This window comes from Hesperophylax consimilis, unplaced genomic scaffold (assembly GCF_061612785.1).
Source record: "Hesperophylax consimilis isolate HC1 unplaced genomic scaffold, BYU_Hcon_1.0 scaffold_135, whole genome shotgun sequence".
NCBI classification, from domain to species: Eukaryota; Metazoa; Arthropoda; class Insecta; order Trichoptera; family Limnephilidae; genus Hesperophylax; species Hesperophylax consimilis.
In genome coordinates this window covers 1,536-17,675 of record NW_028301356.1, presented here as the reverse complement: position 1 = coordinate 17,675, position 16,140 = coordinate 1,536, and the positions used below count along the sequence as shown (strand labels likewise).

Genomic DNA, 16,140 nt, shown 5'->3' with positions numbered 1-16,140 from the left:
AAACCAATACTAAATTAATGCAGACACATACCAGTTTCATTGGACCTCGTACATTTAACCTTCTACCACTACAAACTCAAATGATAAATAAAAAGATAGAATATATTAAAGAGGTAAAATTATGGCTGAATGACGCAGATATTGAAACGCTTTTACTATAAATTTATTGATCCTTTCTACAACTCACTTGCTGAAACTTTGTAAACTATTGTACATAATGTTTTTTCTTTACTTTTTATAATAACTATAAACAAAACAAAAAACTTTTTCTACTAATGTATATTATACTTTAGGTACTTGAAATATAGTAATCGTTTTATATTACCCACACTCAGGCAGTGACTTAGTGGGTTTTCATTTATTGTGTATACTATTTGGTATTATATATTATGTTATTATATACTATCTATTAATATGTATAATATGTGTAAAGAAATGAAAATAAATAAAGTAAAAAAAAATAATAATAAAATAAAAGCACTGCAGCATACCTAACAAAAAACTTTTGTTAAAAGATTGGGATGTAAAATAAAAGTTTTTGCAGAAGATTGAGGCAAGTTATGTACACAAAAACATTGATATTATAACATAATTATCAGAAGTCAGCAAAATATTGTTAAAACAATTATAAACATTTGGTTATCACCATCATCAGTTGAGTTTGTACACTGTCAAAATATAAGATATTGGTCAGTGTAAGCGATACCCATATAAAACATAGAGACGCTATGATTTATACCCTCGGGAAAGAAATTAAGATATTCCAAAATTTGAAGTCTATATATTATGAAAAGAGGGATTCGCCTATAGATGAAGATTTTTTAATAAAAATTTTGTTACATACTCTCTCTTAGTAAATTAATATAAAATGAGGCGTGTTGAAATGAAGTCGGCAATCTCCACCATAAGTCAAAAATGAGTTATATATGGCGATGGATAGAGAAACAAAAACACTTTTGGCAGCTATAAAGGATTTGGAGCATAAATGACAATGACAGTTACCCGTAAATTTTTGAATAAATGTACTTAGTTCTGCAACAATAACGGAAATCTCCATTAGGGTAATGCATGGTACCTACGGAAAACACACGGCAGTATCCCTTTGAACCAATCAGAGTTACAGAACAAAAGCGGCAATTTCCATCTATTAATTGAAGAAAACGAAATAATTTACCATTTAATCACAATAAAAGATACACAGAGTGTAACTAATGGAATAAATAAATAATTGTACCATTTAATCACAATAATATATACACAGAGTGCGTATTACTCAAAATGAAAATAATTGGAGATTGCCGTCTTCGTTTCAACACGCCTCAAATATACCTACTCCTACTGAAATCATCATTCTCCTTCCTCAATCGGCGGTTTTGACAAAATAAGGATTATGTTCATGGCATGGCTAGGCATTACATATTAGGTACTCGTAACTATAAATGGTAATTTTTAAATGCATACGATTGACGGCGGCTTTCTGCTCTTCTTTGGTTATCAATCCATGTTTTCAACTGCTGTGGCTGCCTTTTTCGTAGCACTGTATTCCCCACTATTGCTTTATGACATTCATCTAATGAGGGCAACTTTTTAAGAGCTTTAAAGTCACCGAAATATTCTGAAGCTGCTATTTTTTCTTCCTCACTCCATTTCATTCTTTTCGTTTTTCCATAGGGGGATGCTGAAACACAAAATTGAAATTTCCATTATATTTTTAGTACATACTAAAAAGGTATATGACACATATACACACATATACACACATATATAGACACACTCTCCACAAAAAGACCCTCCACCCAGCATCTTCAAAGATTAGATAGGCTCAGAGGGAAATTATTTTCCTCAGGGCCTCCTGTGTGGTGTTATTATTTAAAAAAAAAAATAATAGTCCACATCTCTAATTATTGCTAGCGTTCAAAATTTCTTACTGCTGCGCCGTTTTTCACCGGATTCATTAAAAGACCCTGATATATTCATTGAGTTATCGGCATCCTTCGGCAGGCATCGATGTTTTGTATTATTCATTGTTTTAGGGATTGATCCAGGAAGACTGTCATCTGAACTCGATATTTTAGCACATCTCACCCGTGTTTCAGACCCTGGAATAAATACATGAAATTTATTTATTTTATTTATTTGGATTTTAATTAGATTTTTCATGAAATTTTACACATTGATTACAGTAATTAAGTATAACAAGTTAAATGCAGTTGTAGTAATTGTAAGAAAACAACAGATTGATATGATAATCTGCTATTACTAAATCCGCTTTTGAAAAGCCCGGATAAGAAACCGAATTTCTTGACTATTTATCAACTCTTTTATACACTCATGGGGCTTTTCAAAAGCTATATACATATTACAATACTAGAGGTTTAATTTGAAACGAAATAAGCAGAACATTTAAATTAAAATACGCAAAAAACAAACAGTTAAAAACAGTATGCTGCATGCGCGAATGCGAAATGTCAAGAGTCCCAACTGGTCTGGAGCCAGCGAGACTATGGCATCCCCAAGTGGGGAATGTTGTGAGGCTGATAGCAGTTGGTAGGGAGGAGATAGGAAAGAGAAGATACGGATGTGCCTGGCTATTTAGTTCTGGTCACCAAATACGGCTAAAGCCATTTCAAGCAACGTTTCAATTCGGGATAGTGGTCTGTCACCAGGGCGATACTGAAAGTATCCAGCACTCTGGAACGTGATACAAAAATATATACTGCAAATTATATTAAATGAATACGTTGTGAAGTTGATTGAATAAAATTTACTTGCAAACGCTGGGATTTGAATCCAGGATTCATAGCGGAAGATCTACTCAACAACCGAGGGCTTCAAGGAGATCGGACACCTTTGACTAATTTATGATACCATTATTTAACATGCGAATCCTGAATTTGAGTGGGTGAAATTACAGGCACCCCCGAAAAAAATAATACAATTCGAAACTCACATATTTGGTCCGCTCCAGAAGACACGGAGCTATCAAAGTGACTTGTGGAAGCCAGGGAAGTCAGACTATAATTCTTTACTATCTCCGATTGTTGTTCAAATTTGTTTTCATTGTCTGAGTCATCTTCTTCGGCTGTTTCTTCGGCTGCATCTTCGGCTGCATCTTCGGCTGCATCTTCGGCTGCATCGACACCACCCATCGCAGCTTCCAATAATCTCGATACATTGGTAACATCCCGGACTGTTACCGGAATTCTATATATTTCTTTATGAATCTTTGTACTATGACCCATAAAGTTTGCCAGATCCGTCAAGTCACTCTCTTCGATACCTATCATTGCAATATGCGTGGCTATGTGTTTTCTTAATGTGGTACCCCTTAGTGTGGAAGGAAATGAGGCACCACATTCTTGTGAAAATATTCGTAGGAGTTCGCAAGCACGCAAATAGGGCTTTTTAATTCCATTATTTGAAGTATTTGGCACGCTGAAAATGAATTCATTATTTGGCTGTACGCCAGCCTGTTGGCGAAATTTGATTATAAGCTCTATAGATTTTAATAGAAATGGTTTTAGTAAAATGGGTACTGTTCTTCCCAATTTACCTCTAAGGGTAATACGCACAAATTGTTGAGCGTGATTTTTATGTTCGTGGGGAATTTGGCTAAAGAGATCTGAATTTACGTCGATCTTTTCCTGGCTCTGGAAATCTGAAATGGTTATTCTTTCAATCTCCCCCGCCCTTCTTCTATTGAAAATCATCACGAAGATTAACGTCGCTTCGCACAAAGTTTTCCAGGCGTTAAATTCAAAATATTTTTTCAAAATCTCAACAGAGGTTAAACATTTTGTTTTTAGAAAGTCATGCAATAGTTTGATGTCAGCCTTTGACGGTAGAATGACTTGTTTCAGTCGTCTTTGTTTTATTTGGTCTTCTATCGCCGGCTTATTGATTAATACGGGAACTTCTTCTTCAAAAAGGAGAAGGAAGTCTTCGGTCTTTTTTTTTTTTTCACCATCTTGTTTTTTTACGCTTTCTGCACGAAGACAACGTCCCAGTTTTTTTATCAGAGTTGTAAGATTATTGGCAACGGCTGGCGTTTTGAACCACATAATTGATCTATCCCATTTAGCACATTCTCGAAGAGCGCTGATTGCGGAATCAAAATGTTGTGGTTGAAATATTGATGAAAAATCAGTTATTTCCTTATTAATCTTTTTTATTGCCAATTTAAACCTTCCTAGCAATCTCAGTTGGGCTCTAATCATGTCGTGTTGGTGTGTTTTGTACTTTTCACAAAGTTTATTTCCAAACACAATTAGAAGTTCATCGTACTGAATAGATTTACTAATATTATCATCTGTCAATACGGGGAAAACTTTATATCTGAGGATTTCGTTGGCTCTATTGTGTAGGAAACCGGTTAATCGTCTTCCCATTACATTTATTATACGTGATCCTTTCTTGTGGGACTCATTGCATTTTTTGTAATGAATACGTAGAGTACGTTTAGAAAAGAAACCTTTGCAATTAGCGCAACAGATGTAATCTTGGGCATTATTGGCAATATTTGGCTGGCGTTGCCTACATGTGATCAAAACACCAGTGTTAAATTTTGAATTAGTGTTATGAATAAAATTTCCCCTTTTTCTTATGGCATCAATGATAACATGTCTTTCATGATTACCTTTTGGAAGAATTGTGAATTTCTGTACATCTTTTTCATTGTTATGTTTTAATTCCAAATGGCGGGCAAACTTCGTCTGTAATGTTTTACAGTAACAACAGAAATATTTTTTTTTTCCTGAGGGATTTACTTTAAGTTTGCTAATATCGACTCCATCTATTATATTCAAAGTAGATTTTTCGAGCACAGATGAATTTCCATTTTCGAAATTTTTTGGTTCATTTTGTCTTCTGTCCGGTCTGTAGTTTTCTGCCTGGTGCAAAATTACGTCAGTTGAGTCAGATCCAAAAACAGGAGATGTGAAATTGATTACTTCTTCATTTTGATGAATGTTATTCTTTGCAGTACTTGGGAGTACAATATGTAAATCTTTTTGATATGATCCACTGGAGTTGAACATACTGGTTGGTGTGTCTAAACAAAAAATAAAACGGTGATCATTCTTCATCATATTCTAATTTGACACTACTATTGATACTGCGAGCTATAACATCATTGCACGCTAACAGGCGTTTACTTCAAACAACAAAACTTTCAAATATACATTAGGCAGATGCAGATAGGTATTATAAATCTTAAGAATCGAACTTACCGTTTTCAGGTACCGTTGTCTTGTAGGATATTTTGTCAACTGAATCAATTCCAAAGTCACGAGGTACAGAAATGATAAATTCTCCATTGTGATTAAATTTATTCTTTGCAGTACTTGGTAGTATTATTTCGTCTATAATGGTAATCTTTTCCTTTGGGTCCACTAGAGTCGGAGTCGAACATACTGGAGTGCCTAAATAAACAGTAAAAAGGTAATAATAATTTTCAAATGGTGATTAGGTACTCAAATTTTACACTAGTATTAGAAGAGCGAGCTGTACAATGATTGTATGCTAGCTGGCGTTTACTTAAAAAAAAAACAACCTTAATTAGTACCTACTTAAAAAAATATGAGGCTGGAATGAGAATTCAGAATAGTTAAAGAATCGAACTTACCTTTCATCTCTCGCAAATCATCAATGTTTTCAGGTACAAGTAAGTTTTTTGTCTTATGCGATATTGTATCACCTGAGTCGAAATGGCAAGGTAGAGATATGATTAATTCTCCATTTTGATTAAATTTGTGCTTTGCATTACTTTGGGACACAACTTTTCCCCAATACCATCGGCCATCTTTCCACAAGGCTTGTGTACGTACACCAATTACAGGATTTTTTATTCGAGTTCTTGTTAAGGTTGTAAGAACATTATCCTCAAACAAAAATTGCAACTTTGCACCATCATCGTCACCTAAAAGAACATTATTGAAGTATGAATTTTAGATTTCTACCATCAGAGATTGCCAAAGATAAGACATTTATACATTATTATTTATATATTATAATTCTAACTGTAATTACACCACTATCCTTACGCTTAATAGGTTCATATAAATAGTTGGTAAATATTTCCCTAACCGCCGCACTTTTAGGCACAGATTATGGAAATTATACTTCGTTTCTTCTGAATTAACGATAAACTTTTAAAAGAAATTATTTTATTATAGAGAAAATGAAAGAAAAAATCGTTTCACTTCTTTTGAAGTGTCTCATTTTCTCGCTTTAAAAACGGCTATTTTACGACTACTTAAAGACTACCACACAGAATACACTTACTACCAAAAAACGTTTTTAGTTTCTTAGTTTGAGTTTATACGTGAACCTATTTTAAAAAAATGTTCAAAGTTCTTACTTTAGGTAAAGTTAATAAAAAATAAAATAACCAGTAAAAATCTATTTTTAATAAATTGTAAGAACGTGATGTTTTAAAATAATTTGTGCGTATAGTTTGTAATTTGTACAATTACAAATATTTTCATGATATAAATATAAAATATTAAGATAATTTTAAAAAACTTGAACCTAATACTAATAAACATAGGAATAATTTTAATATAGTAGGTACATACCGTTAAATCTTCTCTTGCGCGTTGCCATAACGTTCACTGCAAATTTAATGATCACTCTAGATAAGCATACGCTCCACGGGAATAGTAATCTTTTGACAAACGGTGTTTTATTGAATTTATTTCACTAATCAAAGTTAAAGTATTTGAGATAAATTTTGAAGTTATTAATAAAATGGCTCAGCGATTTAAATTAACTAATAACATTGCGCTACTCGTGAATAGAAGGTGACACCGTGTGGCGGGTGCTACTAAGTTAGTAGCACCCGCCACACGTAGTACTAACATGAAGCTCGAATCTCGAATGACTTGTAAAATGTAAGTAGCTCGGAACGGTTGTCTATATAAACCCTAACCACAACAAAATAGTATCTAAAATAACAAGAGCCCCACTGTGGGCGGTAACGCCATGCGATAATGAACTCTACAGTAGCTTTCTATAGATCCCGTTATCGCATGACGTTACCGTCACAGATAAATTGTAGCGAGTATGAAACATATGAAATAAAAAAAAGAATTTTTAACATTGTATTTTTTGAAGCCATTTTTAGATACAACATAAATAGATAAAAACAAGTTTTTGGGATGCTGAAGGAACAACCTCAAAAAGCATCATCGGTCCGACAGTTATTTCAAGCAATTGTTCTATCCCTTTCTACACGTTTTCTTAAATTGGTGGATAATTTTACTAAGTTAGGCAAAGTTTCTTGAAGCGTTTCCCAAATAGTTTCGTTTCATGGGTCAAATAAAAACATTCCTAATTAAAAAATATATATAAATTTTTCACCTTCATCTTAATGAAAATATGTTAGACTCTTTTAGTCTAAGAGGTCACGGTCTTTTTCATAACGATCATGGATACGGTTAGATTCTATTTTATCGTTTGTAGAGTAGTCCCCTAATACGAATGATGTCGGTCTGCCTGCTCTCAGTGGTTGCAACTAATTAATTACATGACAGATATGAGCTGCACATCTCACTAGGGCATTCCTGTATCGAGATGTGCAGCTTTACAATAATGGAATTAAAAAAAATATATATAAACACAAAATCAAATTTCAGTTAAGCAGTACATTTATAGTATAGTTAACCAAATTTAGGTAAATAATAACAGAGGAACAGTAAATAAATAATAAATAACAATTATGTAATGGAGAGTAAATTAAGTAGATTATGATTAAATAAATAATATTATTTTGAATACATGTAGGATAACAAAAGATTTTTTAAATATTTATGTTGAGGGATCAGTAGGATTTATAGGCCCTGTTAGAAGTTCTACCGAGCCGAACCCTCTGATATGAAAATATCTGGAGTCGGTGAATTATTTTCCCATTTGATCTCTGGTGAGGCGACGTGTTGTTGTTGTATTGTTTTGTATTTATTTTGCTTATATAATGCACTTACATAATGTTGATTGACTAGATGATCATTTGTGGAGAGGAAGGGTTAAGTTTTTCCTTTGGGGAAGATTTAACCCGGACAACTAAATCGGAAGTTAAAAAAAGTACTTATTATAATACGTAAGTTAAGTAGATAATAATAAGGACAATGAATAGATAATATTAAGAGAATAATAATAACAATAAGTAATATACTTAATATAAAAGTATTTTTTTTATATTACGTTTAAACGCGTAGTTTAAAAGTTATATTTATATATAGATTTAGTACACCACTTCAGATTTAAAACTTTTGTACAAAAATAATTCGGATGTGAAGGACAATTTTTTAGACTAACAATTCGGAGGCCAATGGGTTGTGTCGAAGCGTGAACCTGGCCTTTGGAGTGACTTTTAGCAGAGGTGTTCGTTAATAAATGGTTCTCGGGACGGCGCTACCCAAACCCGCCAGACAAATTGAAATGACTTTAAACGTTTTTGGTTACCAGATCTGAATAGCCAAGTTCTTCCTTATGTAACTCTTCCCCATCTCCTTCAAATTGGGAGACGGCATGGGCACCGCCACCCCAGGAACCAATGATTAATTAATTAACATCCTTGCCATAGTTCGTACCAAGTGGTTTGCTACGTTTGGTAACATAGTACCATTGGTAGGTACCTACCGGATTTAAAAAAAATAATGACCCTCGTATTGTATCAATAGTCAATAGAAATCTCACAAAAGTTTAACAATCTTAGAAAATATGTAACAAACCGTTAGACCGGAAACCGAGCAGTTTTTTCATTATTTAAAAGCGAGTATCAAATTACATTCAAAATTCAGGGCTGTGTTTTTTTAAATCTAGAGATGAAATTACGAATTATAAACAATTCGTATATATAATTTATTATGCAAATGTGAATGGTAGCAGAAGTCGGGGACGCCCGAGGAAGACATGGCACGACCAAGTGAATCAGATACTTGAGTCGGGCCATGTCAAGAGTCAGAACAATAGAAGAGTATGTGTGAGACGTTGTATGAATGTGAATGAGGCAAGGAGTGTGTGCCAAGACCGAGTTGTTTGGCGGTCCGTCCTCTCTGCATACCCCTGCGGGGAAACGGCGTGATGGCTAGTTAGTATGTATGAGACGATGTATGAATGTGAATGAGGCAAGGAGTGTGTGCCAAGACCGAGTTGTTTGGCGTTCCGTCCTCTCTGCCTACCCCTGCGGGGAAACGGCGTGATGGCTAGTTAGTATGTATGAGACGATGTATGCATGTGAATGAGGCAAGGAGTGTGTGCCAAGACCGAGTTGTTTGGCGGTCCGTCCTCTCTGCCTACCCCTGCGGGGAAACGGCGTGATGGTTAGTTAGTTAGTTAGTTAGTTATCAATACAGCTAGAGCTTTTGACTGCGCCCAAGTAATTGAAGGAAGGTTACACTGAGGATTGCGAAGTGAATGTTCTTTGTCAATGGTGAACAACCTAAGTATAGGACTATATTTAGATTTAGTTGATTGTTAATTACTTTGCAGTTAATGTTTTTGGCTTTAAAACTTTAACATAAATTATGATTCACGAAATCATAAGTATACAGTGTATCTACATAAAAGAATATCTTTACTATAATATACTAATAATAATATATTATACCTAGCTGTCTCATAAAAAATTTAGGCGTATTAGATCTGCCAAAAAATTTATATATCAAAATGCAAAAGACAGTCATTTTAAATACATGTAGGATTACGAAAGATTTTTTAAATATTTATATTGAGGGATCAGTAGGATTTATAGGCCCTGTTAGGAGTTCTATCGAGACGAACCCTCTGATATGAAAATATCTGCAGTCGGTGAATTATTTTCCCATTTGATCTCTGGTGAGTTGACGTGTTGGTCTTGTATTGTCTTGTATTTGTTATGCTCATATAATGCACTTGCATATTGTGGATTGACTAGATGGTCATTTGTGGAAAAGTGTGTGGCAGGGTTTAGTTTTCCATTAGGGAAAATTTAACCCGGCCATAAAATCTAGAGAATAATAAAAATACTAGTTTTACATTGAGACGACAGCTATATTTTTTTCGGTAAATTTTGAAGATCGCTGGCATCGGTTAATACCATAGACATATGAATATTAGTAGACCTGCCCTAAGTGATTGAAAGCGTATTATCCCCACTCCCCATACCGGTTCCATTGAGCCGGCTGGGCTCGCATATGGCCTCAAATGAAATTTGAAAACGTGACGTCATCATTCTTGTGCGAACTATGGTCGAGGCATCATCGGTTCATTTTACGAAATAACACGGCAAAATGTTGACTTTTGATATGAAAACTTGTAAAAATAGATGTGAAAAAGAGAATAAACCCAATTGTCGTATCACATTCCATAAGTAAGCATTATTTTACTTTATTTTAAGCTTATTCACACCGTATTATATGGATCAGTTTTAGAAACATATACTATCACATCACAATGTAGCGATTCTCAAGTGTGCTCATCGTTGTTTACTGGGGTAAATACATTACGAGACATTTGTAAAAGTGTCTTGACTAAATACTCTGAAACTAACTGCGACTCTGAAAATAGAAGCTGCCTTACTTTGCCGAATTCGGACTCGCAAATTAGTTCATAACGTGGCGAGTAATTTGCGCTCCCATGTAAAAATGTCTATTCATTCAAACGCAGATTTTACTTTTAAGAAGTAAATGGTGATATTATAATGCGAGATGCCTATTTACTGTCAGATTGATTTATTGACGAATCACAGTCAGCCTTACTCCCTTCGTTCTTCAACAGTTGATTTTACCCCTCGCCATTATCTTCTCGTCTATTAATTCCTATGTCTGTGGTTAATACGCTTTTTTTTAATCCTTTGATCTACCTTAATTACATTTAAAGACAACTATTTGCATTGTGGGAAATAGAAAATACTTTCTAATTTCAATTACGTAAAATTAAAATCAGCTTTCGTTCTGTGAAACGACACCGTCCATTTCCAAACATTATTGTCTAGTGTCATTTTGATATGTTGGTATTCTTGATACCATACAGAGAGATGCTAAAGTGAAGGATAGCAGACTTAAAAAAACACAAAGAAATACATCCCAGTTTTCAAGTGGTTGAGCGGCTACTCTAGATTTGTGTTACATGGATTGTGATGAAAAAGGATAGTGCCCCCTTTATACCGCCTGCTCGCGTCAAGGCAAGAAAAACATCACCGTTTTCAAGTGGTTTAGCTGCTACGCTAGCTTTGTGTAACATGGTTTGGGATACAAAAGAAAGTCGTTATACATAAAAGTGTATCAGGATATATACCAAAGTGACAGCGAATGAGCAAATGGCCTGCAATCTCACAAGACGAAAGCTAATTTCAATTTTACGAAATTTAAAATAAAAATTAAATATTTTCCACTTCCCCCAATTCAAATAGTTGTCTTTTATTGTAATTAATGTGAATCAAAAGATTTTTTCAAAAAAAAGTGCGTATTAACCGATGCCGACGATCTCCAAAAATTACCGTTTTTTCTTCGTATTAGATACCACTGTTTGTACTATAATCTACAAACTGTAAAAAAAACCTTGAATTTGCTATTACGTAAGTAAATAAATTTTTTCAAATGTATTTTTTAAATTAACGACAGCCCTTAGAAACTGCGAAATCGCGGCACACGCCACACGCTCATCTTGCGTGTTCGCCCAACTAGCTTCACGTGATCACAATATTATTTGACAGTTTTTTGCGTTCTCATATTTCCATTTAGAAAGTTCCAAACATTCGCTTTCGTAGTTTCGCTACGGAATCTGCTAGTGTATTTTTTTTCTTTTTCCGTTCTCCTACATTTCTTGCGAATAGTATCGTTAAAGTGACTATTTTTATAACGCCACTTTTGCGGAAAACTCCTAAAGGATGATTATGTTATTAATTATTAACTTATTAAGTACTTTTGTAAATATACAATTTTTTTAAAGGTTGTCATGCTTCTTTTTAACTAAACTAGATATATTTTTAACCCAGTTACGTGCATTTATGTTTGAAATACTGGAATTGCAAATGCACCTGCCGCCAAGACCCGGACAAACCTCACTTCATGAACCCGGGCACCCCTGCTAAGTCACAAAACGTAGTGAACCACTTGAAGTGACCTTTGGTAGAGGTGTTCGTTATAAAATAAATGGTTCCCGCGATGGCGGTACCTAAACCCACCAGCCAAATTGAAATGACTTAAGCCGTTTTTAGTGACCAAATCTGAATAGATAGGTTCTTCCCTATCTTACTCCCCTATATGTGCACCTCACAACATACCAGAATTCAAGGTGCCATAGTCTCACTGGCTTCAGATGGTTGGTAGCAGTTGCGACTTTTGAGACCGGCATCGGTACCGCCGCCCCGAGAACCATTTATTGGATAATCAACACCCCTGCCATAGTTCGTTCCGAGTGGTACGCTACGTTTGGTGACTTACTTAGCAGGGGTCGCTGGGTTCATGGGAAAAGGTTTATCTATTTTGTCTTGGCGGCGAATGCGTTTGCGTGACTTAGTAGGGGTGGCCGGGTTCTTGGTTATAATGGGTAATTATTAAAATGGGTAATCAATGGATGATTGAACGCGGTTGGAGATAGCAAAAAACTGTCCAAAGAAGCGAAACTCCACAATGGAGTGCTGGTACCTACCCTAATATATGGAAATGAGGCATGGAACTGGCAGAAGGTAGTAAGGAAGGAAGTAGACTGAATACTGTAGAAATGAGATCCCTGAGGCATATGTGCGTAAAACCATGTATGACGCAATGTGCGTATGATGTGTCTATTCTACAGGTATTTTATTGGAGCCTGTTATAAGGAGCTAGCAGCATTGATCCACGGTGCACCGTGCATGTGCGTGATACTCGACGGACACGAGCGGAACACACGTTCACAATAAAGTTGATGTTGTCTTTATGAGAACGGGTCGTTTTTCCAACTCGTTTTTGCGTAAGTCCGCTCGTGTGTGTGTTTTTTCCTCCATGTAATCCGGGCCTCTTTCAGATCCGCATTAATAAATTCATCCCTAGAGCCCCTACCTTAACCCGCCTTATAACGCTGCCCAACTGGGTGGCGACATAGTTTCTCTGTATTTAAAGTGTAAAGACAGGGGCGCTCTTGTGATAGTTGTCACATAAAAAAATCATACTTGCGAATTTGAATATAAAGACATACACAATGATCTATATTATAACAAACGAATCAAACCCATCTTTTATCGATTCACATTTTATTCGGATTTAAAAAAAAATCCTAAGCTTTATAATCGCATAACTCTACTCAACTTCAACTATTAATATTATGATTGTCACATCTTACCGGAAATGGTTATATTTTAAAGTTCTCTAAATAAAATGAAATGCTCTTATTTAAAAGAATCATCTCATATTTAATATTATAAAACAATATAACGGGAAGTCGGCATTCTTCAAATAAAATAATGCATGAACTAAAAAAACAGCTACAAGGTGGTTACAAATGCAATTAAATTTAATCAATTTTTTCGATTATATTTTATGTGAAGTTGTTTTCACAGTGGCCCAATGAATATTATATGGGGCCAATTGAACCAATTTGACTATTAGCATGTTCTACGTCTTGCGATAAAACCATAGGTTTACGATAAAAATACTCATATTCAACGACAGACAATAAGTTGTCTACCAAATTCTTATATTATTTTGTTTAAATCTTATATAAATTCTAAATCGGAGTCATTGCAGCAATAACCGAATGTTGATTAAAATATAGAATTTAGGCACATAGTTGTCCAATTTAAATAAATTTGACGAGGAAAAGCAGTTTTGTTAATTAGTTGATAAAATTACTCTTCCAAATTTCAATTATGTTTAACGTAATACACTATCTGGCATCAATAAAATCAGTTTATTCACGAGCCGTAACTATTTAATGTAATAAAATAACAAATTTATGTTAATATCATAGTTTGCTTTAATCTCAATAAAAAGAGAAGAAGAAATTATTTTTTTATGAATGAGATAAAACTTTCCCCCATACAATGTGTATATATATTGATTTAAATTAAAATAGCAACTTCTTATTAGGAAAGAGAGGACAACGAACAAATAAGTACATTGAGAAGTTTTACACTTGAGCAAGACTTGGGAGCTGTAATAAAAGAAACTTTAAAAAAACAACTGGGGCTTAGTTGTACCTACTACGGGGTCAATTGTACCGGTATAATTATCCCCCGAAAACATTAAAACAGAAACAATATAAACTACTAACTGCGGTTTAAAACTAAAGAATCTACCTAGATTTAATCTAGGTAGATACTATCCCATATTTTTAGATTCCATAAGTACCCACTTTATGATGTACCTAGAGGTAAAACATAGATATTCCACAATATTGTCAAAATATGGCAGAAATCGCTACAGTGGATAGGTAATAAAACGTAGTTTATAGGCACTCGTCTAAAGAAACAGATACATTTTAAAAACAGTAATTAATAAAGTACATTCTAAAATCGTTAATAAATCGTTCTGAAATATTTTGCTGTGTTAAGTTATCAATAGTTTCCGGGAACGCGGTGGCAAAACGTAGAATTCCATGGCCGTTGATTATGAAAGACAAAACAATTAAAGTAGAATTATAATATGGGATAAATGTATTCTAATCAGGGTGTTGTCACATCGGCCACAGACCGCAGGAGCATTGTCTTAACAACGAAGTGTAGGTCTGATCACATTTTTAATACAGTGTTATTTCTTAACGAAATTAGTTTTCATACAGAGAATTTCCAAATAAACCTTTTTTGTGTCGGCTTCTTAGTCTGGGTGTGTGGTTTGATATGATTTGTATTTTTTATTGAACATTAATATGGAGCATCAAGGAATTATCAAAGTTTAAATAAAAAAGATTGAAGTGTTTTACGCTCTCCTCTAGCTGGTATTAGTATAACTCTGCACGTGTTTGGTTCTACACAAACTGTGAAAAAAATCAGCTTCTTATTGGGTGGTCATGTAAAATGAATGTTATTTATTGATGTATTAATGTCTAATATTTGTCTATAATAATAATATTGCTATTGTTACAATAATATTGCTCTCTCGAAACTAGTTGTAGCTTTTTGTAGGAAATATGATAATTGGCATCTGATTGTAATTTTGACAATATTTCGGTTTTCATTTAAAAAAAAAAGTGTGATAACCTCAACAGAGTCCAAACTGCTCCCGTCTGGAGCCAGTGAGACTATGGCATCCACAATTGGGGTTGTTGTGAGAATGAAGGTATTGTGGACCTCGAAGGAGATGACGAGGAGGAAGGTGGAATAGTACCTGGCTATTCAGATCTGGTCACCAAACACTAATTGTAAAATAGTACAAATTAGTTTTAGTAAAATTTATTTGAACCCGCGACCTTCGGATTGCTAGTCGAGAGCCTTACCCCTCGATAACGGAGGCCGTCATTTAGGTACGTTTTAAATTATATTTTGCATTTGAAAGAAGACGTTTATTACAATTTGGGAGGAGGGTATGTTTACTGCCGCCCCGGGAACCATTTATTAGATAAGCAACAACCCTACTTAACTATAGGTCACCGCCAACGTTTGGCGAGATTGATGTTCATTTCTTGTATTTTTTTACATCATATCCACACAGGAGGCCCTGAGGAAAATCGTAACCCTCAGGGCCCTGAAATGGTTCCCGGGGCGGCGGTATACATAATAATAATAATTCTCGAGGGCTCTGAGGTACAGACATTATGGCTCCTGTGTATTAACGAACATATACTAAAACATCGTTGGTTGGAATCGGTGCTTGAAATGACTTTAGCCATGTTTAATAAAAAACAAAATAAAGCAAAATTTTCATCAATCATTATTTAAAATTTGAAAAATGTAATTCTCACCAATCTAATCGCCGCAATTTTAATAGGCACAGATTATGGATATTACGCTATGTTTCAACTTAATCATTACAAGAAACTTACGTTGGGTGAGATGGTAAAAGATACATTAAAATAAATTTGTTCTATTTGCCGATGATCTCAAGATTTACCGCAAAATTTCCACTGATTCTGATCATGTTAAGCTTCAAGAAGACCTTTGCACACTAAATAGCTGGTGCATTCAAAACGATATGTTTTTAAATATTGAAAAATGTTACATTATTACTTTTACTCGTAACAGAAAAC

At 34.5% G+C, this 16,140-nt stretch overlaps 1 protein-coding gene across 1 annotated transcript; it reads right to left on the bottom strand.

The window, feature by feature from the left end:
* Nucleotides 1-1,269: 1,269 nt before the first annotated feature.
* On the bottom strand, nt 1,270-3,449 carry LOC149408664 (uncharacterized). Its single transcript, XM_089650541.1, has 3 exons — nt 2,951-3,449; nt 1,929-2,099; nt 1,270-1,678 (listed from the first exon to the last, which is right to left on the bottom strand). The coding sequence occupies exons 1-3, from the start codon at nt 3,285-3,287 to the stop codon at nt 1,434-1,436; spliced, it is 753 nt and encodes a 250-aa protein (XP_089506667.1). The 5' UTR covers nt 3,288-3,449; the 3' UTR covers nt 1,270-1,433.
* Nucleotides 3,450-16,140: the final 12,691 nt, after the last annotated feature.